This window comes from Peromyscus eremicus, chromosome 15 (assembly GCF_949786415.1).
Source record: "Peromyscus eremicus chromosome 15, PerEre_H2_v1, whole genome shotgun sequence".
NCBI classification, from domain to species: domain Eukaryota; kingdom Metazoa; phylum Chordata; class Mammalia; order Rodentia; family Cricetidae; genus Peromyscus; species Peromyscus eremicus.
This window is the reverse complement of record NC_081431.1, coordinates 39447013-39473165: the sequence shown is the minus strand read 5'-3', so window position 1 is coordinate 39473165 and position 26153 is coordinate 39447013. Positions and strand designations below refer to the sequence as shown.

The window sequence follows — 26153 nt, the reverse complement described above, 5'->3', positions numbered from 1 at the left end:
TCCCGAACATGATAAATGGACTGAAATGGATTCACTCGGGCCAGGGGCAGTTGGTACGGCCAGGTTTATGCATCCTCAGAAATACCACTCTGGAAGCCACATGAAGACTAGAACGGACAGGCCAGTCAAGGCTTGCTGTGCCAATACAGACTAAAATTAACTGTGTTTGCAGGCTGGAGAGACGCCTCAGTGATTTTAAGAGCACTGGCTGCTCTGTCCGAGGACCCAGGATCAATCTCTAGCACCCATGTGGCAGCTCATAACTGTTGACAATCCCAGTCCTAGGGGACCTGATGCTCTCTTCTGGATTCTGTGGGTACCAGGCATGCACATGGTGCACATACACACATGCAGGCAAAACACACACACGTGGAAAATAATTTTTTTAAAAAAAGCAAGCAAGAAGAAATTGCATTTGGACTAAAAGAGTCACTGTGGCCAAGGAGAAGGTTAAAGAAACCAGGCCGTGAACTCTCCAGGAAGTCGACGCAACAAATTCACGGGAGAGGGAGAAACAGTACAGTGGGTGGTGGGTAGAAACCAGTTTTGAGAGGTGCTGCACACACAGCGGACACAGTCCTATGGGTCGGCCGTGAAGACACCAGCAGGTCCCACTTTTTTGAGCTGGACAGGCAAGGACCCTTCATCCCAACAGATCGCACTCCTGGGGCCACACCCCACTGTCCAGGGCCCTGGGGACTCACCAGATGCAGGATTTGTAATGATGGGGCTCTCTTCACTTTGGAGGTACTGGTATGGGGAGCTGAGGGCTGCAGCTGTTCCACACTGTAGCTTCGGGATGTGCCAAGTCTGGGCCGGGGGGTGTGGCCCAGGGCCGAGAAGAGCTTTTTGAGCCCCAGGGTGGAGGTGATACTACTCCTCCTTTTCTTGTTCACATCAGAATGGGCAGATGAGGGTGGCTTGTGCCCTGTACTGGCCTCAGGCGATACTCTGAAACACAAGGGGGGCATAATGTGGCTGGAGATGGCTGAGAGGCAGGCAAGAGCTGGCCGCATCCTGCATCCTAGGGCCCCACGGGCCCCAGATGGGCCAGTGCCGATGTCCCCAGGGAGGAACTATCAGGCTGTAGCAAGGGGAACTATGCAGACTCTGCCAGGTGCTGAGTGAAAGCAGCTTCTGGAGAGTCCAGGATAGCCCCTGCCATAGCACACAGGCATGAGTCCAGGATAGCCCCTGCCATAGCACACAGCCATGAGTCCAGGATAGCCCTGCTATAGCACACAGCCACGGATTCATAATTCACTCCACTCATTCAGGAAGTATCATCAGTCTCCTACATGGCCTCAGCTAAGGGCGTATAGAAACTTATCAATGACAGAAATACATGAAGGAGAAAAACCATTCACAGTGGTGTGTGGGGCGAAGCAGAGTGCGGCCAGGCACTTGTTTTAAAGTTGTTTCCAGGGAGGGCTCTTTGGGAAGACGACAATCTTTCTACCAAGGGCCAAGGAGAGGCAGGAGTCAGGCCATTATTAATCCTGGAAGTGAGCGCTGCCTGAGCAGAGAGAAGTCTGATGTGCTCAGCCACAGCAGCCAGGGAGTGAGAAGGGCAGGGCGGGGTGTGGGATGAGGCAGGCAGGCCCGTCACACTGCCGAGCGCTGTCAACCTCAGGAAGAGGAGGAAAAGAGAGACTGCTGTGGGCTTTAAGTAGGACAATGATTCCATTTAATTGGGTTTTTTAAAAATATTCCCTCGTGCAGCTAAGAAGTGAAGGCAGCTTAGAGCAGATGGTAGACAGAGGGGTTGGGGGCTGGAGGGGGTTGCCAGAGAGTGGAAGTGGGGGAGCAGAAGGAAGTGCATGTAGGGTTTAAGCACTGTGTGGATAGCAGCATGGCGGCCAGGAAGGGGGTGGGGGGAAGCTACTGTTGAGTTTTTGTTGAAGGGACAGCTAGACACCTGGGAGAGATATCCCCGAGAAACTGGCCAGACAGACCTTGCATCTGGCAAACACCCAGGCCTGGCTGGGTCCTAGGGAGGCTGTGGGCTGCCATGTGGTCACAGACACAGGACGGAGCAGGGAAGTCCCAGGCTCAACAAGGCTTTGAACTCGGCCTGAGGGGGTCCCAAGGCAAGGTCTCAGATGTCTAACCCCAGCTGAAGCAAAGAAGGAAAACGGTTTGCATCCTAGAAGCACCCTGAGGCCTGTGGCTCTCAGCTGCAGCGTCAGCAGCTGGGGGCTCAAGGGTAGGCAGATAACTCAGACAGAAAGAACTGGGGGAGGTGGGGGCTGGGAGCAGACAAGTGCTTAGCACGCAAGCCTGAGGACCCGAGTTCAGATCCCCGGCACCCATTTAAAAGCCGGGCACATGGCAGAGCAAGTTTATAACCCCAGTTCCGGGGAGGGAGAGACAAGGGGATCCCTGGGGTTCAAAAAACAAGGTGCAGAGCAACTAAGTAAGACACTCAGAGTCAACATCTGGCCTGTGCACATACACATGTTCACATACCCACATGAACACATACATACCACACACACACACACAGACACACACAGACACACAGACACACACACACACACACACACACACACACACAGAGAGAGAGAGAGAGAGAGAGAGAGAGAGAGAGAGAGAGGTAAAAAGGATTGGGAAGGGTGTGTTAGGGTGCCAGGACATGGTTTAGGAACCCTCCAGGGTTTGGGAGAGAGGAAGGCTAGAGATGTTACTCCTCCAGGTGGTATTTCCCCACCCAACATGTCCACTGTAGTCAGGGTATGTTCTTGCCACTCACCCAATGGGCATGTGGCCTCCAGGGCTGGATTCTGTCCTGTGTAGAGCTCCTCCCAGCTCCAGGCTGCACTCAGGCTCCTCTGAGGTGAGGGAGAGGGTGACAGCTGTAGAATTGACAATGGTAACATCTGCTGACTGGAGAGAGTCCCGGAGTATTCCTGTAACAGCTCGGCATCCCCCACTGCTACACTGACCATCCCCACAGGTCCCTGTGGAGAAAGGCCCATTCCCCAGTCTTCGGGACAGGAGACGTGGGGGAGAACTGGGAGCCCCAGGAGCAGAGGCAGTCAGTGAAGGTGGCCAGGGCCCATCCTTGAGCACCTTCTAAACCGGAAATGGTTTGAGGACAAGGGTGGGGTCTTACGGACTACTGTGACCCTATCACCCAGCGGAGCACCTGGTACACGGTGGGTGACTAGTAAGCATTTGTTAAGTGACGGGCCATCTGTGCTATGTCCCGCCCCTTCCATGTCAAGGGACAGAGTCAAAGCAGGGATAATAAATCTAGAAGGGTCACAGCGTTTTCAGCAGCTTCCATCTTGGGAGCACTGTGTGCACTCAGTGATGCTGGGCCCTTCACGGACGGGACGGTGGTCATGACACAGGCTGTATTTTAACCCTCACTCTCTGGATAAGAAAAAGCTGAGCATGGAGAGAGGAGGCCGTCGCTCAGGGGTCCTGTCTCTAATAAGAGGATCCTCACCATGCTTTCAAGGAAGTGCAGAGCCAGGCTTCCCAGAAACATCACTAGGTCTCAGAAGCCCTGCAGGAAGTGGCTAGGTGCAAGCCCGCCACAGACCCACGTGGCCACAGTCCGCTTTAAAGGCAGAGATCCTACGTCATTTTCTTATGCATTCCCCACAGTGTCCAGGACAGGTTCAAGTGTGTACCAGGTGTCTGGTCAACAGTGAACGAAAGAGCGCAAGGCACAAAAGGAAGATGGACCAAGAGGCAGGGTGATCATGGACTAGTTAGTGATCTAAGCAGTAGTGGATTCTGGGGCTGCTGACTTGTTTTCCATACTCTACAGGAGTCAAACTCCCACAAACCCTGGTCTCCAGCAGCTCTGGACTGGAGTTCCCCTACACACCTCAGACTCCTCAGCAATAAGAGGGCACCATCCCCACCTTGCCCACGGGCTGAGCCCTGGTTCCCCATCCTCCAAGCACAGAAAATTGGCTAACTTGCTCCATGCTTATACTAAATCCTGCGCCTGGCCCACACTCCCTCCCCACTTCCTGGACAGCTGCTGCTGATCCCAGGGATCCACAGGGATGCTGGGAGTGGTATGTGGCCTTATCATACAGGGACTAAGATGGAGAGCTAATGAGTGCCACAGACCTGGCCTGGGCTGAACATAAAGGACGGCAATCCTTACCATCTCCGTCACTCTCCGGGGGCAGTCCGGGCTCCTGGCAGCAGTGGTCCTTGCCAGCTCTATGCTTGCGGACAGCGGCTCCCCGAGGCTCCTGCAGCCCCGGAGGGACACTGCTGTTGGAGTTGCTGGTGGACAGGTCCAGCAGTGGATGCTTGACACGGGGGCTGTAGAGCTGGGTCTGGGGTGGGGTGGGAACCGAAGTTCTTGGAGGAGACAGAGGCAGGGGGATATCCATATGCTCTACCTGATGTTCCTGCCTGTGATGTCCAGTCCAGGCTGACTTCCTCGGGGCCATCGGGCAGAGGGATTTCTTTGAAGAGGGAGGGGTCGGCACCCAGCCTTCAGGGGAGAGGGGCAAAGTTGGTCGCAGGGCTGGGTGAGGTGCAGAGGGCTCTTCATGGCTCTGCTGGCGGGAAGAACTGCACACGGTTTCCAGCGACTCATGGCTTTCAGTAACTTGCTCTGGTTGGTCTGAGCCTGAGGACCCAAGCTTCTTGGAAAACGACACAGCATAAGCTGTCTTGCATGGAGTCCAGGAGTCCTCAGGGTGGGCCCAGTGATTTCCTAACCGTGGTCCAAGCTGCCCCTGGGACCAAGGCCTCTTAGGTTCCAAGGCAGGTTCAGGCGCAGCATCCTCCTTTACAAATGAAGTCCCCTGGGGTATGTGTCTTGTGGCTCCTTTTACTTCCCCTCCTACAACCACATCACCAACCGCATGTAGGTGAGGCCAGGCCTGAAGGCCCCAGGGCAGCTCCACCTCAGCCTTTCGGGACCACCTGGGGCCTTCCTGAGGTCTGGAGCCCTGCTGCCACTGTCCGGGGCTGCTGCCTTGGGTCTGACCGCCTGCCCTGCTGGGCCGAGAGGTCCTGGCATCCTGACTGTCTGTCCAGCTGTCTGAACTGTTGGTGCTGGCCAGGGCAGAGTCCCTCTCCTCAGGGTGTGTGGCAACAGTGTCTGTGATGTGTGTTTCCCGGATCCATTCTGTGTGGAGCCCTGGGAATGGGGAGCTCACACCGTGGGAATTACAGGGCCCCGGCAGCAATGCCTCTGCCTCACAGGCTGCCTGGAGACCCTGAAGGACCCTCAGGTCAGGGGCTGCTCTCCCCTCCGCAGGGCAACGCTCCTCAAGACAGCTGCCACAGGCTGGACACTTCCTCTCATTGTCCCACGTAGACGGTGGTGCAGAGAAGTTACTGTGGTCCGGGGAGCCCACTGGCCTGTGGAATGAAATGTCCCCCATGTTACGGTGAATGTAGTTGGTTAGGTCAGGCTTGGAGCGCAGGGGTCCTTGGCCCACGGCATGAAGCACTGTGCGTAACACCTGACGCTGGCGCTGCTGGAGCCGTTCCAAGTACCGGAACTCAGCCTCGCCGGAAGACTCATCTTCAAAACGGACATGAGACAGGGGCATTCCCTGCTTGGGCCACTGCCCATTGCCAGACTCTACACTGGAGGAGTCACTCAGGTTCCCATTCTGGAGGCTCTCTCTGTCGGTAGAGGTGCTCCTGACATCCAGAGCTGGGCTTCTTGGGCCATTTCTAGTGAGGAGACAGGAGAAGGGTCACAGGCAAGAAGGTGGTGAGGAAGAGAAGCATTGCTCTGGCCTAGGCCTCACCCACAAGGTTACCCCCAGTCAGGCTCCTGGGAAGTCATACAGCAAACCCCAAGCCCATCCTGCACATCCCGCAGGATGGACACATCCCAAGCCCATCCTAGTACACACTGCTCAACCAAACCGACACAACTTCCTTTACTTTTAACTTGCTTTCTGGTGCTGGGCTCAGTATGAGTTAACAAGAAAAGCTACTAAACTAGAGATGGTACAGAGGAAGATGGCAGAGCGTATATGTGCACTCTATGGGTGTGCACTCTATGGGTGTGCACTCCGTGTGTGTGCACTCTGTGTGTGTGCACTCCGTGTGTGTGCACTCTGTGTGTGTGCACTCTGTGGGTGTGCACTCTGTGGGTGTGCACTCCGTGGGTGTGCACTCTGTGTGTGTGCACTCTATGGGTGTGCACTCCATGTGTGTGCACTCTGTGGGTGTGCACTCTATGGGTGTGCACTCCGTGTGTGTGCACTCTGTGTGTGTGCACTCTGTGGGTGTGCACTCCATGTGTGTGCACTCTGTGTGTGTGCACTCTATGGGTGTGCACTCCATGTGTGTGCACTCTGTGTGTGTGCACTCTATGGGTGTGCACTCCATGTGTGTGCACTCTGTGGGTGTGCACTCCGTGTGTGTGCACTCTGTGGGTGTGCACTCCGTGTGTGTGCACTCCGTGTGTGTGCACTCTATGGGTGTGCACTCCGTGTGTGTGCACTCTGTGTGTGTGCACTCTGTGTGTGTGCACTCCGTGTGTGTGCACTCCGTGGGTGTGCACTCTGTGTGTGTGCACTCTGTGTGTGTGCACTCCGTGTGTGTGCACACGTGTGTGTTTAGGGTGAGGAAGTAGCCTGACTTGGCAGTGATGAGTTGCAGGAACATGTACAGTCAGTCCTGTGTGAGTGGGCTCCACATCCGGGGAGTCTAATCGCATAATAAAAATATTTGAAAATAAAACCCCATATCTGCATTGAACATGTAGGGACTTCATTCTCCTTGTCGTCCCCTAAACACGACAATATGGCCACCATTGTAAAGCACTGCCATCGCATTAAAGGTTGTAGGTAATCTAGGGATGGTGTAATGTGTACAGGAGGATACTTACCATTCATGGGCTCTGGTATCCAGGGGGGATCCTAGAACCAGCCCCCTGTGAACACTGGAGAGCAGTTTTAAGTGTTACAAAGCCTTCATGGGAAAAAGTCTCCATGGGTATCCTGTGAGGCTGGAAGTCTGGGACTTGAGCATTCTTGACCTGACATTCCCACCCAGGATTCCCCAGGCCTTGCAAGGACAGACTGCAGCAGATCAGCAGCTCCTGGTGCCATTCTTGGGTAGCCCCGAAGTCGCTGTCCCCCATCACACCTCGCACACCCCCATTTCAGATGTGCACCGCTATGCTAGAGAATCTTCGTGTCTTTTATTAGCTTTGGCTCTGGAAAACACTGGCTGGTGGCCAAATCCTGCTCAGATCCACACAAGCCTCATCTCAGGACTCCAGTAGTCAGCTAACAGAGTTATGCAAATGGGCCCGGGTCCAAGGCCCATGCTTCTTTCTTTTCCCTCTGGAGCCTCCCCCTCTGATTTACGGGCTGTCTTTGGGGCTGACCGAGTTTCTTCCACTCAGCGCTTTATTTCTCAGAGCAGTGGCCTCTCAGCCTGTTTCCTCCCCACCCCATGACTTGGTTTCTCACAGGGCACAGCTGGCTCACATCACATTACCCAGCACAGGGCACAGGGACAGCCTCTGGGGTAAGCACACGGGGCTCCATCTCTTCCCTCCTCCCTCCAGCTCTGACTCCCACCACTGAACAGTGTAACTCCAAAGGCCATTCAATCACACGCCTAACTTCTGCCGGGATATTCAACTATGGACCTTTCTCGATGCCACACTCAAATCTGCCTCTTTATGGCCACCTTTGTTTAATAAGCTCCAATTTGCTTCACAAAGACTTATCCCAAAATTCTGTTCTACAGAGTAAGTCAAGAGCTTGGCTGTACCAGAGTGGAGATCTCTGAGAAGTCCTCAGATTGCAGAGAGTAGAATCTTCCATGGCTGGTAACATGATGGTTAATCTAATGTCAACGTGGTAGGCCCCAGGACCTAAATACTTGGTCAAATGTTATTCTGGATGTTACCTCACAGGGCTTTTGTTTGTTTGTTTGTTTGTTTTGTTTGTTTGTTTTTTCGAGACAGGGTTTCCCTGTGTAGTTTTGGTGCGCTGGCCTCAAATTCACAGAGATCTGCCTGCCTCTGCCTCCTGAGTGCTGGGATTAAAGGCATGCGCCACCACCACCTGGCTTTTTTTTTTTAAGACAAAATTAACAATTAAATTGACAAAGTAGATTACCTCCCAGTATGTGGTGGGCTTCATCCTATCAGTTCAAAGCCTGAGGAAAGCCAAGGCTGACTTCCCTGGAGCAAGAAGGGATTCTGTCTGCAGGCTGTCTTTGGAACTGAATTGGCTGCCCTGTCCTGCAGGTTCAGCATTTAGCAGGCTTCTACCAGTTTGCGAGGCAACTCTGTGAAGTAACCTCTCCATACACAGACACATCTATTGGTTGTGCTTCTCTGGAGAACTCTGAATACATAAGCACCCTTTGAGGATGTGTCCCTGCCCTGAACACCTGGGCCACCCACTTCCTGTCACAGAGGGTTAGGGTTGGAAGGAGCCACTGAGCAACTGCAAATAAGTGCTACCTCGTAGGCAGAAGTTCTAACCCCAGCACAGAGGTGGGACAGGCAGACAACGAGGTCTATACTACACAAGCATGGCTCGCTGGAGATTCTGGACCTGGCTTAGAACCTCTTCCACCTCCTGAGCTCAGTGCCCTGCTCTGCTGGAGGGAAGTGGGCTAAGTCCTGGGAAGGAAAAAAATGAATGTTTTCAGGGCAGTACAGTAATAAAATAGTCTGTGTTCCATGAGCACAGCAATGCCCTTAAGTTTACACACAGATGGTGAACTGAGCCATCTTAGAATTCACTCCAAAGAGAGAAATACTATTTTTATCTTACAAGAAAAAACAAAAGCTGGGTGATACATATCCCTAATCCTAGCACTCAAGAGGCTGAGGCACGGGGAATCTGAGTTCAAAGAAGTCTAGACTACGGAATGAGATCCCATCTCAAAAACAAGGACTTGATGGATACAGTGGTGTACACCTTTAATTCTAGCACTCGGGGGGTGGGGCAGAGATAGATGTACATCTGTGGATTCAAGACCATCTTAGTCTACAAAGTGAGTTCTAGGTCAGCTAGGACCACACAGTGAGACCCTGTCTCAAAAAACAAAATAGAACAAAACAAAATCCCACAAAACCAAATTTGTCATCATAATAAGCAGAATAAAGTAAGGAAGAGCTAATCATGTAAGAGTCTCCAGGGCAATTATTCAGACCACCAGCCCCAGGCAGCAACACAGACAGCAGCCCAGGCAAGCAGGGGGGGCCTCGGCAGACATGCACACGAGGCCGCTAAGCCAGAAGCAAATCCCAGAGCTGCTTTGCCTTTCAAGGTGAGGCCCCTCAAGGGCAGGATTCCAGCCAAGCTCAGAGTCCCTGAAGTTGCACGGCCTTTGGGGAGGAGAGTCCCTTTCCACAGCCTCCCTTTCTATGACAGTGCTGTCCTAGGCACACAGTCGACCAGATGTCTGCAAGCTCTGCAGCCTCACACAGCCTCTGGTTACACAGGACACACCCTCCCGGGGTGCAGCCTGCTGACATGTCCTATGCTCTTGCGATTAAGAGTACCAACCCGAGTCTGCCTATTCCCCAAGTGGCAAAAGCCAGGAGCTGCTCGATTTCTATGTGGATTGACTTCCAGACAACACATCTGTCTCCACCTCTTCCCTCCTCGAAAAGGCCTGCATCCAGACTCACCTGGCCGCCTCCAGGGCCTTCTACAGAGGGCTCTGCCTGCCCCTACTCCTCCCTTAGCTTTGGCCAAGCTGTTTTTCAGGAGTGATAAGGCGGGGCTGGGGCGGGACCTCCTGCTTCTAGCTGAGGCCTGGGGCCTGCGTGGCATCACCATGTTAGCTCTGCCTGCCCTCCAGGGTGATCTGATGGAGCGTAACCTTTCACAGCAGCTGCAGCAAGCCATCTGGTGTGGATTTTTCAGCTCTCCCCTCGGAGGATTCACCAGCGCTGCCAAGTCATAGTAATTCTTTTCTGGACACAGCAGCTGTTGAAGTAGGTCACCTTGCATTTTTACAGCCTTTTTATGACCAAGAAAGAGGAAACCTACTTTCCAACAGCTACTGGATGCGAAGACAAGGTACAGTGAACTAGAGAAGCAGGTGCCCAGGAGTACAACGCACACCGAGGTCTGTTTTGCAGAGTGGTGTCTGTGTGCGCCTCAGCACTCTGGGGTAATTCCTACAGAACACTGGGCAGGGGTGCCTTGGCTGTCTGAGGCATCTCTCTGCATATTCGGAGAACAACTAGGGTACCTCAAAGAAGCCACATCATTGCAGTGAGTACTCTGTAGTTAGGGGGAAACCAGGCATACACGTGGAATGAAAGAGTACCCTGATGGCACATTTTACTGGGATTTGGGGGGTCTCTTGTGACTCCCTCCTAAGGGTCACAAGGACATTGAACAAAGAGGCCTCTGGCAATGGAGTCATGGCAGTGGTTCTGTAAATGTCCGGAGCCTTTAGTGAGCAGGCACAGCATCCCCCATCAAAGAGCACGCCGTTCAGCTTTACTAAGAGTTCTCATTACCCCTAGTACCACATGGTGAGGAGGAAGACAAGCAAATCCAGTGCGCCCACCATACCCATGAAGCCACAGGCCTTGTCATTTACAGAGGTGGGCCTGCTTGGGCCTGGCAAGATCTGGCATGGCCTGGCAGTTCAGAGCATGACTGTGTGCTGCATCTGTGTGTTGGAGAATTCCATGTGTAAGTAGCTCTTTAAGGTGTACCATAAAAGAACAAGCACGATGCTGGGGATAGACCTGTGGTTTGGGCGGTCACGTGACATGCTAGTCCAAGGGTTCCTGACTCTCTTTTTTTCAGTCTCCTCACTCTGGATAGGCTCATTTCTTGCAGCTCCAGTATGATGAAGTCACCATAGTGCCGACATCTCCAGTTCTGGCCTCACCTCTCACGATCCTGTATCTAGCTGTTCAGTGGACATCTCCAGTGGCTGCTCTAGGAGTCTCCCCTTTAAAGTCTGACCCTGAACTTAGGCATCACCTTTTGCCTAGGGGACCATGAGCATGCTACTATAACCCTAACACTGTTGAACCTACCTGTTCAGCCATCTTTGTGGTCCCACACTAGTACAAGGGCTTATGAGCTATTGTTCAGCAGGCCTGGAGTTCCTCCACGGCTGGCCTCTACGAAGCTCTCTAGCCTATCATGCTATACTTGATAGATTTCTCTCTTCCAGGCTGGCTGTGCTCTGGAGCACAGTGCTTCCTCTCACAGCTCCCATCCCTTAGAATAGCGCTCCTTCCTCCCTGCATCTGCCCAGTGAACATTTACAGCTCCTGTAAGCCCCATCCGGGAAGCTGCATTCTTTTGAGAGCTCACCTGTCCCTTCCAGGTGGAGTAATGTGCTGCCAGCTCTGCACACATGCTTTCTCCTCCACGATAACCCACAGAGCTGATGAGCTGTTTGGCCGTCTCTCTCCCTGGAGACTGTGAGCTCTATGCCCCCAGAGAGCTCAGGTCACGTATTTCATTTATCTTTATATCTCAGCTTATGACACCCTGGGTAATGGTGTGTTGACTGACTAAATGATCACAGCACTCCCCATATCTGTATGTGTGCCTGACACAGAAAACATATGGGCACACATACAGATATGGGGAGAAGGAAAGGGAGGGAGGGAGGGAGGGAGGGAGGGAGAGAGAGAGAGAGAGAGAGAGAAGAGAACAACAGCATTTGGGCTGTATCTGAACTATTTGAGCTATTGACCCTTCTCTGTCACAAGCCCTCTCCCAGGCCGGCCTGGCTTAGGCCCCACTCACCGGCTGCCCTGAGCAATGGTGGGCACAATGTCATGGCTGGCTCGGAGCGGTTGGGTCCTGGCCTTCATGCGAGCAGGCTGGGTCAGATGCTTGGTTCCCTCATACCTGGCACTCAGCACAGGCTCCAGCTTGGGGAGGAAGGTCCTGCAGGGTAGTACAGGCCAGGATGGACAGCGCAGGGATTAAAAGAAAATAACACGGCTTAGGAGGCTTTAACGGCATCATGCCCAGCCCTGCCTGGAAAAGCCTTGTATACACAGCCTTCCTTCTCCTTCTAACTCACACACAGGGCTCCCTCCTCCCCACTCTCCCCTGCCAACCCCTGAGGCCTGGGAAACACCCTGAGCTCAGACAGGAGCTGGGGAGCCAGCCTGACCTTGGACATCTGCTTGTGGAGGGGCGGGGGGCGGTCTGGAAAAGGGGCAGGGGAGTCTGGCTGTCTTATTGTTCCTCTCTGGGCAGAAGCAGGAGATCTGGGGAAGAGGAAAAGGGAAGGTCCCAGGGTTATGGATCTGGGCCTGTGCCCAGACAGATGGTCTCTCCATGCATGGCCTCCCTGTCTCCTTCTGTCTCTCAACGCCCACACATGCACCCACTGGAACCCACACAGAACTGTACCCCTCTCCCACCACAGACACAGGGCCAAGGCACTGCCTGTCCCAGCCTTGGTCCTTTGGAGGATAATGTCTCATAAATCCCGGTGTTTCCTTGTCATAGTCTCAATCCAGACCTGTCAGGAGTCAACTCAGGGATCACAGACTCAGGACAGAGAGAAACGAAGCTGGATTCAGAGCAAGTCAGCACATGGCTGATTTTCACAAGAATAAGGTCCTCTGGTGGCGAACCACCAGTCAGATGCACTGCCTCCCTGGTCAGTCCAGAGCTGCAGGAATGACAGGCACCTCTTTCCAAAGCTGTCTTCCAGACAGCGACACACCACCTGTCCTGGGTTATAGAAGTAAGAACAGCCCACACTCCCCCATGACAAGACGGCTTTTCTCCACATAGCTCCCTTTCCACAGCCAGGCTGCCCAAGGGCAGGCATTCCAAGCTTGACAGATAAGGGTGTCTGGACTGGAGGGGAATATTGACATATGGTTCAAGGTCGAGCTGAGCAGAGGGATGCAGACGACAGCCAGCCTCAGTCTCTAGCCTCATTCCACATCCTGTCCTCTGCCTCCGTGGGCGCCAGGGTGAGCAAGGATGTCTGCGGCCGAGGTCAGGCAGACTTTGATGGAAATCTAGCATCACGCTGTCACGTATGCTTGGCTCTGCTCAGGGCGGGTCCCCAGAAAGAGAACTCAGCCAAAGGCTCAGCAGGGCTTAGAGCTCACACCTGGGGTACCCCCTAACTCCCTTGATATGCTCCACGGGGAAAGGACCTCACCTTGACCTCAAAAAGTACTAGAGAGTCTCCTGGCAGGAGGGGACAAGGGCTCCTTGGGCCACCCTTGAACTGGCTCTGAGTGGACGACGGTTCTTTGTTTTCTCTTTGTCACGTGTTCTGAACACTGCTTTGGGCCAGAGGGTGGAAGGCTGCTAGCATAAAGGGGCCGTCTGTGCCACGAGCTCTGGCAGGGCAAGGCCGGGCTTGGAAGGAGGGCTTCGTCAGAATGATGCAAAAAAAAAAAAAAAAAAAAAAAAAAAAAGTACTTCTCCAGGCCTGCTGCCCCATGAGGCCTCCATTGGCAGCAGAGGCTCCCCTGACATGGCTTCCAGAGCAGGCAGCTCCCTAAACCGCAGCTGAGAGCAGCTGTGCCCCCCGGGGGCTCCAGCTCCAACTGCAGAGATAACGAGATCGCCAGGCACAGAGGTTCCCCGGCAGCCGCGGGCCTCTGGCTGCCAGCCTGCATGCTCACAGCCTTCCGGTGACAGCTGTGCTTCTGTGGCTGTCGGAGGGCATTTGTCACCAGGCCTGGTGAGCAGGCAGGAGAGCCCCTCGGCAGCTGGCCGGATGCTGCCGCGATCAGCCTTGCCCCCAGGTTTCTAAGCCATTTCCAGCTTTGCTGTTTCCTTTTTGGAACAGCTGTCCGCCCCCCCCCGCCCCGCCCCCGCGTGCGCCCCCCCTTCATCAACTGCCCTGCTTCGGTCTGGCAGACAAAGCAAGTTTCTCCGCTGATTAGAAAGGCAGGCTTTCTGGCTGCCTGGAGGCATCTACGCAGCAACACACCACGCAGAACGGGGGAGAGCGGCAGCCACCTTCACAGGCTGCGGCCAAGGTCAGCACAGCAAGGGCGCTCTTGTGCCCCCTGGAGATGGAGGCTCTGGCAGCCTGGGAGAGTGGGTGGTCTTTCTCTCCTAGGGGGAGGAGCAAGCAGGTACCACCACGCCAGAGGCGGCCCTCCATTCCAGAAAGAAAGGGTCATCAGACTTCCACCTGAGGAAGACTTCTCTCATTTGATCCGACCAGAGAGAGGCCCGCAACCCCAGAGCCAATCCTTCCTATCATGAATTAAAACCCACAATCCCAGTTCTTCCAATTCCTTTGGAAATTTCCTGGCAAAGCCAGGCAGTGTGCAGCCAGGTACAGGCAATACAAACAAGCAGCATTTATCACCATCTTGAAGCCGGAGTTTCTGACGCCCATTACCTCTGGGGGTGGGGGGTGGGGAGTGGAAATAAGGTGGCTGAGTGCTTTTCCTCTAGGGTCTCAGTTTCCCAATCAGTAAGCATGAGCTTTTATAAAGGAGAGAGGGCTCACATTGCTACCCTGAGTCTGGGGCTTTGACGAGGCAGGTTATGGTGGGGCGGGGGTCCTGAGCTCCCCCCCCCAGGGGGCATTTGGACCACAAGACAGGCTCTTGGGGAGTGGTGACCCAAAGAACTGCTTTTATTGGGGGAAGCTAGAGGTCCACAGGTGTGCTCAGGCCCTTGCCTCTAACCCTCACCCCACCTGCATCCTGACGACAAAGGGAGCCTGTGACCCTTGCCCTCTGCCAGGTTCTTGGAGAGGGACAAGTTTAGCACCCCTCCAGCTAAGCAGGTCAGGGGAGCCCTATCTCTCTCACAGCCAGGGAAGCCAAGAGGAGAGGGATATTTCTCAGCAGCCATCCTAATCCTGGATTACAATGATGAACTCCAACAAGTCTGGAGTTAACCCCTTCATCTCAGGAACATGAATCAAGAAATCAGGAACAGCCGGGCGGTGGTGGCGCACGCCTTTAATCCCAGCACTCGGGAGGCAGAGGCAGGTGGATCTCTGTGAGTTCAAGGCCAGCCTGGTCTCCAAAGCGAGTTCCAGGAAAGGCGCAAAGCTACACAGAGAAACCCTGTCTTGAAAAACCAAAAAAAAAAAAAAAAAAAAAAAAAAAGAAATCAGGAACAGACTTCAGGATGCAGACAGAGAAGGAAAAGCATAGAGCATGCAGGGCATTTCCAAAGCCTTTGCTTAGCCACGCTCCATTTGTGTATAACCAAGGACAGAGGTCTTCACTGTTGCTTCTGAGGGAGGAGGAGGGGTGGGTCTGAACTGGCTGTAGAGAGTGGGTTTGTGAGGGCACACCCTTCTTCGGTCTGCAGGACACCCCCAGAGGATGGAACCTAAAGAGGTGCTTTACAGTGTGCTTCCAGGCGGCTGGCCCAGATCCTCATCTCTTCCTAGCTCACCTGGTGAGTGCATTCAGGAGTGAGTCTGTTTCCTCACCTGCTAATAGGGGCTCCGCTGTTAAGATCTGTGAGAAATGTTCCCTTCAAGCACGGTGCTGTTCCACCATGTTAGTATTTACAGTGGTTGCTTCTGTGATTAGCAGTGCAGTTACTTCCAACCCTCCACTCTGGGTGTGGGGATCCTTGAACACGAACTAAGGTCCCCGGTCATGAGATTACCCTGCTGTTGGTCAGGAGAAGGCCTGTTTGGAGGTGACCATCAGCGTGCAATGTGAGAGGGCAAACTGGCTTTTTGCTCTAGACCTTCAAAAGCCTCTGATGGGCTTTGTGGGAAAGGTGATTTCCACTCAGCGGACAGGAGGAGGCTGGTGGGGAGCAGAGGAAGGCCTCCACTCTCCTTTCCACAGAGAAGCAAGAAAGGGGTCCTTAGAAAAGGCAGGTCAGAGCAGTTCTGTCCCATGTTCCCAAAGAACGGTGACAAATTCACCAGTGAAGCCCCGAACAAGCCCTGCCCGGGCTCAGCAGGGGCACACAGGCAGCCGGAGTGGCAGCTGTCTGAGACATTCCCAGAAGGGACTTTGCCTAACGCCACCTTGAAGATGTTATCTTCTGTAAGCGCCTCGCTGCTCAGGATTGAGCCATGATGAGGGTTTTGTGTGTGGAGTGGATGTGAGTATGGTGACGAGTGTGGCACGGGACAGTGTCCCTGAAGGTTCCCAAGCACTGACTTTGAGTGGGATCAACCCAGGGGACAGAACACTGGGCGCTACGGAAGCCGGGTAAGCATTGAAGGCTTTGTGTGTTGCTCTGTTGTTTTTTTCTTTTTTCTTTGAGTCTCTTGGGACCACAAATGGAGAGCTTTCTGTGTGTCTGTACACGGCTGGTACAGGACAAGGGTGAGCAAGCCGCATGGGGCTCAACCACTTTCAGTGACATCTGGCCCGGGGTGCTCCTCAGCAGCCTCTATGACCGCAAGCATGCTGGAGCTGGCCAGTGTTCTGTCCCCTAGTCTTGCTACATACAGGGCTCTTCATAACTCCCTGATGCTCTGGGCCCAGAAGATACCAAAAATGGCCAGTGACTCAAGATGGCCTCCAAACCCTCTCCCCAGGCTCCTCGGTGCTCTTAGCCCACAGGACTCACACCAACCGGTGTTTCCAGGAGATAAGGTCATCCTCCTGTGCAGGAGGAGGCAGTGGGAGAAGGAAGGAGACCGTTGAATTGCCTCTGCATTCAGATGAGATCTCAATCCCTGGCTCTCCCCCGAGCGGGTGGCTACCCTCTACGGATCACCACACATTCCACCTCAGATGCTCCCAAGCGTTTCGGCAGCCTCACCCATCTGGAATGCTCCTTCTGCTTCCATCCAGACCCTTGCAAGCCCACACAGGCTCCAGCTGTCGGGGAGCCCTCAATCAGTGCTTTCCTGCTTTACCTCTGCCAGGCATTTCATGAGCACCTGTTCCAGAATGGCACAGTTCCTGCCTCCAGGAACTCAAGGAGAAAGACACCAGCGGTGGCATCGGTGGCAGTGAGTGATGATGGCAACATGGACCGAGCCTATCTGAAAGCACACCGACACACACACAAGCTGGCCCAGACATCTCTCTTCCCACAGCGGGCGGAGAACAGGGAGGTAGAAGGCTCTAGATCCCCAGCCTAAGGGTTGCTTATGCAAGGATGGCCCTGCAGAGACATAGGAAGGATAGCTCAAGGCATGCCCCACAGCAGTCAGAGCATAAGCCTCGGGGCCTGAGTGCAAGTCCCGACTCCAAGCCCTGGGCAAGTCACTCGGCCTCCTCTAGAGAGCTTTCCATCAGCAAAGCAGGAACAATGGCTGAGATCTGTCCAACGGACAAAGTGAGCTGCAGAAACAGCACTTACCCAGCACCTGGCACGTAACCAGAGGATGAAAATCATTCAACTGGCCACTAGTATGTTTTAGCCCTATAGGACTGAGCAAAAGCCTGACCCTTATTAGAGGACAACCCTGGGCATGGGGGATGGAGGTCTCCTGACTGCTTAAGACTACCTTGCAACAAACTGGCCCAGATACCCCAGACTTAAGCACTGGGCTCTGCAATCGATGCCATTCCATGAGCTTGTCTTATCACCTTGCAGAACAATAACAATTCGGAGCATGATATGTTGGGCTAACCTGGCTGTCATGGTTCTTTGATTGTAACGTGAATTATTCAGATTCTAAACTTGATTGAGTGGGGAGCAGAATCATGTGCTCTTCAAGCCCTGAGAAGGTCTGCAATGCTTGAAGACGATGTGCCATGGCACGTATTGATGGGTGGCCCCTGAGATGGTCACTACACCTCAGAGGACTATTCTGCCCAGGGTCCTACACCCCTTAGCACAGACCCTGAGCCCGGGACCTAAGTGTTCCACGGCGCTCCTGGGGTAATGTAGGCTCTGTAACTGCAGCATCATTAGGTTCCGTCCCACTCAGACAGGGGCCTTGCATTGTCTTGGGGTATCACAGCAGGGTTGGCACTTTCTCTTCCTTGAACCTGACTGTGTTCCCTGGCCCTTCAGCCAGGTGTCTACCTAGCAGGGGCTTGACCTTCATGCCTGTGGTTCTATATGCCAGGCACTCTAAGGGGACATTTCATCAGTCTTTGAACAGGGTCCTAAACAAGTTTGTCTGTCTTTCTCTCTGTGTGTGTATCTCCCTTCAGACACATACACTGATCCATCATACACACACACACACACACACACACGCACACGCACACGCACACGCGCGCACACACGCACGCGCACACACACACGCACACACACACACACAATATGTGTGTGTGTGTGTGAATCATACGGTACACATGCACATATGTCATACCTGAGATCTGTCTGTCTATCTGTCTCTTTTTGAGGCGAGGTTTCACTATGTAGCTCAGGTGGAACAAGACACGGAACTTGTGACCCTATTGCCTCAGCCTCCCAAGCGATGGGATGCCGGCACACTGGACGCTCATGCTTGAACCCTGCTATAAAGCCTGTGGCTAAAGATGGCCGGTCAGGTTAAACTAAACTAGGAGTCTTTAGAGTTCTAAACATCCTCGCAGGCATGCGTGGAAGTCCTTTCCTCTCCCCTGTTGAGGAGCTGCTTTATGAGGAACAGGTTGTTACTTATTATCTCAGTGCAAGCCAGGGGCTGGCCTTCTTTCTGCAAGGCCCTCAGAGCAAAACCCCAGCAGTTACATTTCCTTGTGAGGGAACTCAGGTGGGCTGAGGGGCTGCGTGGGGGAGTGTAGCAGCTACAGGAAAGAGGCTCTGTCCCCACAGCAAGCAGGAGCCTTTTCCTGGGCCTTCTCAGAGGCCTCCACAGGGATGCAGCTAGAGAGAGGCCTCGGGAGCAGAGGATCACTGAGGACCACTGGCAGGGCAGGATAAGGATGTGATGAAAGGCTGAGAACAGCAGCCAGGAAGGCAGTGGAAGAGACCAGCTAGAAATACAGAGGGACTAAAGAGCCAGACATCCCTCTCGCCACCCCCCATCCCCTCACCTCCACCCCTGCCCCGGCCCCTACTCTCTGGCTGAACGCAACCCTGATTACCTGACTCTAAGCAACCTCATATTGCTAAAGCAGAAGCAGACATGGGGCTATGTTTCCCGAAATGTGTATGTTGAAATCTCATCCCCAATGTGACGGGATTAGGAAATGGGAACTGATTACCACCCTTGAACTGCAAGAATGGTATTCCTGCGGTTTGTAAGTTACCTGCTACATTTTGTTACAGCAGCAGGCCTGGGCTAAGTAGGGCAGAGGTCTTGCCCATACACTGGGGAGGACAATAGGAAACACAGGGAGCAGCCTGAGCAATAGGAACAAAGCTGACTGCTGTGGGCAGACATCATGGGACTCTGCAGAGACTGATGTCATGTGCAGCTGTGGAAATGGGAGGCATTCCCAGACCCGGGGCCCAGCTCAGCCTCGTGTGTCAACATCTCAACAAAGGCTAAGGCTGAGGCCAGCCTCTGAGTGGGCACCGGCAGAGGCTGGGACCTCAGTGCGGCCCCCACCACACCTCTCTTGCCACTCTTCCAGGCTCAGGACACTGGCTCGCTTCCCCCACTGTACTCTGGACACCAGCTTTCCTAGAACAGTGATGGACCGCTAGAACACAGTCTGTGGGCCCCAGTGAGAGGCTGAAACCCTTGAGCCTGAGCCCAGCACATTCCTCTGACTAGGAAAAGAATAGGATGGGTTAACATTTTGGGTTCCTGTAGTTTCGCTAAGGAGTTTCACATCTTTAGTTTTACAATAACCCTGCGAACTAATCAGACAGCTGTGACTTCTCCATTTCTCCTGCTTGAAAACAGAAGCCTAGGCAGGAGAAATGGCCTCCAGGACACAGAGCAGGTAATTGGAAGGCTCGCTGCAGACCTCTGCATCCACTGGCTCTGCTCAGATGATGGGCAGGCAGCAGCCTGGTACCTTCCACAGGGTCTCAAGGACGATGGTTGGCAGGGAAGGTTTGCCTTCCTCTCCTCTGGCTCTTGCAGGGTTCCCTATTGTTCTGGTGCAGAGTAAATGCAGGGATGGTGGTAAGGAAGAGCCCTTACCTGCTCTGACCTGAGTCCTGCAGGGGGGTGCCCGGGTCCCAGTCCACGGCTCCCGCTGGTCGCTCTAGGGCCCAGAGCAGAAGCAGAGATCAGGACAGGGCCACCAACTGGGCTCTCAGCTGCTCCTCGGTGAACACAGAGGAGAGATGTTCTACTCCCTGTGTGGGCTGAATGCCTATGTCCCGCCAAATCACACATTCAAATCTAATCTCCAGTAGGAGAGGTTAAGAAGTGAGGACTGGAACCCATGTTCTGGTCTGAGAAGCAGAGGCACAGGCTGTCACAAAGACTGAGTGAACCCAGAGTGGGCGAAGAGGACCCCCCCATACATGCCCTCAGGTAATGGAAAAGTTCTAGAATGGATGTCTTTTGGAATCTGAGCACACACACCTCCAGCAGTGTTCCTGTGGTGCTCTGTCCAACCTTGCAGGGTAGTGCTCCTGCCTGCTGGCCCACCAGAGGGCACGGAGTTCAGTGGGGATGACATGGGCGCTGTCATTAGTAGGAGGCCACTCTGCAAAGAGCTACAAGGCACAGGGAAGAGTCACATAGCCTCTGTCCCCAAGCACGAAGGATGGCCTCCTACTGATCTGGAGGGCACAGCACTTGTGGCAGTTAAGGCTGCCTGTGAGGTACGAAGGACCTTATGTCCCCACTGGACAGTGATTATTTGGGTGACCTTATTGAGTTCACCCATCTTTCCAGCTTCCTTACCACTTCCCATTTGCTCCAACCCAGGTCTGCAAAGTGAGGCTCACCTGATGCAGCCTTGTCCCAGGACGGAGTCCAGTCCGGGCTTCCCTCCTTGGGAGGACTCTGTCTGGAAATCTTCAGCATCTCCCGCACCAGGTGGCGGTTCCTTTCCACCTGGTCAGACAGGGACAGAGCATTTGCCCCAGCATGCAGCGCCTCGAGGCCACCAGCTCTCCAGAGCGCCTCTGGCAGGTCTGCTCTGGGCACCAAGTCCTCCTTGGAGGCTAGGGCTGTGTTGTCCAGATCTCCCTCTGTGACCACACCATCTCCAAGTGGGTATGGTCTTCTCTTCTTCAGGCTGCTCAAGTGGGTGGTTTTACAGGGACCAGGCCCCTGTAGCTGGCCCACAGAAACATGGTTGTTGGGGCTCTCTTGTAAAGAGCCAGATCCTGGTGCTGGGCCTTCCTCAGAATCAGTCAGCCTCCACACTGCTTCTGGAGACCACAGGCTTTGCCCGTTCCAGCTCTCAAGGCCAGGGGTAGATGACCTGGAGTTACCATTCCTGGCAGGTTTCTTCTCATTAACACTGCTGTCCAGCTGCCCATCGATCTGGTTCTGAGCACGGGGGACCACCAGGGCATCTGGTGGAGAAGAGCCCTCGGGTAGGCTCCAGATTTCTTTGGGCTTGACTTGGTGGCACTTGGATTTTGTGGCAGACGGATGCTCATAGGAAGTGGAACAGGGATTTGCCCCCTGCTTCCTGGAAGTCATTTTCTCCTTCAAGGCCTTCACCTTGGACTCTAGCACAGAAGGGCCTTGGAGTTGTAACTTCCACGGACTGGGAGGCTTGGGAGCCATCAGGCTAGGCATTCGGTCTTCCTGGGGGCAGAGCGTGGGTCTTGGGAGAGGTCCGCTGCCCGGCTGCTCGGGACCATTTCTGGTCACAGCTGGAGTCACGTGCATGGGGCTGGTTGTTCTGCTCCCTGACCTGGATGCCCTACAGGAAAAAGGAGAAGCTGAAACCTTGTACCTGGATGGCCCCAGTAACCTGCTTGGTCTCCAGAGTGCTCTGATATGGATCCCTGCTCAGATATCTCAAGACAGAGCAGAGGGGTATCCTCTACATAACGTAGACACACACTGGAAAGGACAAGTCCAAGGACAGTCCGAACAAGTTACTACCAAGCTTAGTTCCTCCTGGCATGAGTAACATTCTTTCATGGGTGAGGAGGGAACAGGGGTGTTTACTGGAACATGGGCAACTTACCAGTGTTTACGCCACTAAAGAAAATGACACCACTCCCCCAGCAACCACTAACTACCAATAGTCCCTCAGAGGCTCTGGGGTCTCATGTGTGCTATGTTCGTAGCATTTCTAATGCCATTTTACAGGTGAGCAAAACAAGGTTTCAAACAATTAATCCTATGCCAAATGTGGACCACAGTGCAAAGGAGTGTGATTTCCCAACCCTGGGGTAAAGGATGATCTCAGAGAATGTCAGTGTTGGCTAATGGCCAATACGCTCTTCCTTGTGAATGAAGGACCTGTGTCTCCAGAAGGTGGTGCCTGCCAGCCTCATGCCAACCACAGTGGAAAAAGCCATAGACTAGAGTCAAGCTGTTCTCAAAAGGAGATAGTCACAAACCACGCTCTATGCAAGGCAGAGACTTCAAAAATTTCAGCATTCTCTAAAATAATTCTGATATGTCTGTGCTAGAATGTTATTAGTATCCTCTTTTTTAACAGGTGGGGAAACTGAGTCATGGAGAAATTACACCCCATGGATTCCATGGGCGAGTCCAGCTTATAGCCAAAAGCTTTGCATCCCAAGCCCAGGGCTCTTTCAGAACAGTGATCGTTTACCGTACCCCCTTATTCTCAGGTAAGACTGAGTCCACAGAGGTCTGAAGACTCTCCAGTGTTACACAGCCCCTTGGTGGCTGGGCTAATTCCAATGGCTTCACAGAGAAGGAAAGGAACAGCTGTTTACTCACTGTAGAAGTGACTGTGTCTTAATGGTTACTCTGTTAGGCCACTCTGAGAAATCATCCTACATCTAGATGTGTCCCATCTGAAGTAAACTCAGTGTATAAGAACCCACACCTAAATGGCAGATTAGGGGTTAATTACTCCCTTCACACAATAAGGATCCACCATAAGACGTTCTTAAAGGGTTAAGGTCACTTATTACAATTCAATTTATATGCTTTTCAGGAATATATGTATTTTATAAAGCAAGATACATCTGTAACACAAAATTTCACAGCAATAAATCTGTAAAGTTTAAGGATTATCTTTAGGACGGAAGTCATTTTCTCTACTGGAGCGTCTAGAGCAGCGGTTCTCAACCTGTGGGTCACGACCCTTTGGGAATTGAAAGACCCTTTCACGGGGGTCGCCTATGACCATGGGAAAACACAGATATTTACATTTACAATTCATAACAGTAGCAAAATTACAGTTGTGAAGTAGCAACGAAAATAATTTTATGGTTGGGGGTCCCCACAACATGAAGAACTCTATTAATGGGTCGCAGCGTTAGGAAGGCTGAGAACCGGTGATCTAGAATACTCCAGGCTTCTCTTTGCAGCTCAGCTACCTCTTCTCTGAGGTCCAAATCAGATTGGGATTGTAACGTGAGCCCTTTCAGTAAAATCCAAAGAACTTCAGGACCTCTGGAGCTGCGCCCTAGACATCGGTGTCTGCAGACCTTAAAGAATGAGACCCTCCCCCGAAGGCCTCTGGACGGTCTCCCTGGTAGACAGTTAGCGAGCCCTCCACTCCTAGCACCGATCCTCTAACCCAGGAAAACTGGAACGAAAAAGGACGTGAAGAGCGGGCCTCCTCAACTCTTCCGGCGGTGGGAGGTCGAGTCTCGGGGGCCCAGGTCCCCTCTGCACCCCGCCACCCCGCCCGACTCCTCGGGGTACTCACTGAGAGCGGCGCGCAGGCTTCGCTGCCGCCTCCATCCCCTCCATCCCTGGGACAGGCGAGGCTCTGCCCCCCTCTCCCCGTCCCGGGCCGCTGCAGAGTCCCGGGCAGGACTCGCCCTAAAGTCGGGCTGGCTGGCGGGAGTGTGGCCCGCAGGCCTCGCCCCTGGGATGGCGTCCGGTCCCGGGGCCCGCCAGGCGAGGCCGGGCTATGGGAGTGCGCCGCACCCCAGGCCCCGCAGGGCGCGAGGAACCGCCTCGATCGCTAGTTCATGGCTCTGCTGGAAGGTGAAAGGCCCGGGTCCCGCCCGGGAAGAGAGGGCGAGGAAGGCGAGAGGAGGGGCAGCGGAAGGGGCTGGAGGATCGCGACCTCGGCCTGTCCCCACCCCCAGCCTCCCGCGTCCTCCCGGGGTCCGGGCCGCTCCACGGGGCGCACGCTGGGAGCCCCGAGCAGCCGCGGCTCCGCTCCCCTCCCGGTGCGAGGGCCTCCCAGACGGCGGAGGATGCGCCCTGAGTTTGGGGCGCACCAGCTGCCACCGGGCCGTGTCCCGGACGCCGAGCAAATCCCTCCCCGGGGACGCGGGCGCGAAGGCGGAGGGGAGCAGAGGTGACTGTGGGGCGCAGCTGGAGCGCCATGCTTCAGCTGACGACACCCGGCTCCGCTGGAGGAGGAGGAGGCTGAGGAACGTTTCGGGACGAGTCGGTGGACTTCCCTGCAGGGCGGACCTCATCGCCCTTGGGCACCCTCCTAGGTCAAGGTCATTGATTCCTGCTCGGTAGAGGCGCCAGGGCAAGCCGGAGTGGACCGCTCACCTGGTCCCCCAAAAGTGGAGTCTGCATGGCCAGCCGCATCGGGAAGGGACCAGGGCGCTGAGGACTCCCGAACAGACCTGGGTTCAGGCCTCGGCTGAAGGAACGACAGAGGGCTGGCAACTATGCCCCAGATCGATGGAGCTTTCTCTATGGAACAAGAGGGAGGTGACCAAGTTTCTACAATGTCCAAACCCATTTTTTTTTTGGAAGAAAAAAAAAAAGAATAGTAAGAGGAACCAGGACATTTCAAAAACCTCTGCAAAGAGAAAGTGCTCATTCATCTTCCTTTTGCCAACGAGATTTACCTCAAGCTTGAGTACTCAATCTTTTGTGTGGGTCAGCGGCTAGATGGCAGGTGTGTAGCTACAGGAAGGGCTGCACAATGCTAAGGGTCTGAGCAGGACACATAAGAGAAACAACAGTTCTGCCTCCTTGTACTGGTGTGGGTCTGTAATCCCAGTGAGATTGAAGCAGGAGGATCCTGCTAGTTCAAGGCCAACCTAGTCAATTTAGTGAGACCCTTTCTCAAAATGAAAAGTGAAGAAATGGGCTGAGGATGTAGTGTGTGTGTGTGTGTGTGTGTGTGTGTGTGTGTGTGCGCGTGCGTGTGTGTGTGTGTGTGTGTGTGTGTGTGTGTGTGTGTGTAGAGAATTTGCCTAGTGTGCAAGAGGCCCTGGGTTTAATCTGAGTACTACAGAAGCAATAAGGAAGTCTATCTCCCCTGAAGTGAGCTGAATGTGGGAGGGAGACCCTGGGCAGGTAATCCAGCCCAGATCTGAGCAGACTGTCAGAAACCGACGGTAGGACCAATTTAGGAACCGGAGATGTTATCCAGGGCAAACCCTGTGTAAGTGAGCAAGTCCAAGTCACGGAGCTCTGGTGAGCAGAGTCGGAGGCACCTTCCTGCCGTGTTCCCAGAATACATAGTTCCTTAAATGAGGCACTTTCTGCTCTGGTTTAGTGCTGATCATGTCACGATACGGTGACAACTCATCCTGGAGGGTCTGTCTACCTGCACAGGCATTGTTCTAAGCACTGCGCTGTCGTACCGCAACCTCAGGAGTCCAAGTCCAGCCCTACTGTCCCTTTGTACAAATGTGGTGAACAGTCAGGACGAAGCATGGAAGTGCAGGTCTCCAAGGACTCAAGGACCTCGATCGACACACTGTTCAGTGTGGTTGTTAGCATCTGCAGCATAACATGAAATATTTAGCCTTTCAAAAGCCAAATTGAAGCCAGGCCGTGGTGGCGCATGCCTTTAATCCCTCGGGAGGCAGATGCAGGCAGATCTCTGTGAGTTCAAGGTCAGCCTGGTCTACAGAGTAAGTTCCAGGACAGCCAAAGCTATACAGAGAAATTTTGTCCAAAACAACAACAACAAAACCCCTCAAATCCAGGGATTAGAAAGATGCCTCAGCTGTAAAGAGCACTTACTGTTGCTCTTGTAGAGGACTGGAGTTGGTGTGTGTGTGTGTGTGTGTGTGTGTGTGTGTGTGTGTGTGTGTGTTGGGGGCAGTTAGCTGGGCTTGTTACTCCAGCTTTAGGGAATCCAGTACCCTCTTCTGACTTCCAAGGGCACCTGCACATACATGGCATATATACACACACAAATAAAAGTTAAAATTAAAAAAAAAAATCGGGTGGTAGCGCATGCCTTTAATTCTAGCACTCGGGAGGCAGAGGCAGGTGGATCTCTGTTGAGTTCCAGGCAGCCTGGTTTACATGGTGAGTTCCAGACCAGTCAGTGCTACACAGTGAGACCCTATTAAAAAATAAATAAACCAAACACTTCAAATCAGGTTGGGATGTAGCTCAGTTGGTAGAGT

General features: G+C 53.6%; 1 protein-coding gene across 1 annotated transcript in view; it reads right to left on the bottom strand.

Moving 5' to 3' along the window:
* Kiaa1614 (KIAA1614 ortholog) overlaps positions 1-24245 on the bottom strand; it is a 31687-nt gene extending 7442 nt beyond the window's left edge. Inside the window, exons 1-7 of the mRNA XM_059280179.1 lie at positions 23743-24245; positions 20649-21580; positions 19891-19954; positions 11709-11852; positions 4130-5667; positions 2753-2909; positions 705-951 (exon numbers count right to left, since the gene is read on the bottom strand). Of these exons, the coding sequence (XP_059136162.1) occupies positions 705-951; positions 2753-2909; positions 4130-5667; positions 11709-11852; positions 19891-19954; positions 20649-21580; positions 23743-24245 (3585 nt within the window). The remainder of the gene's footprint in view (positions 1-704; positions 952-2752; positions 2910-4129; positions 5668-11708; positions 11853-19890; positions 19955-20648; positions 21581-23742) is intronic.
* Between the last annotated feature and the right edge of the window lie 1908 nt (positions 24246-26153).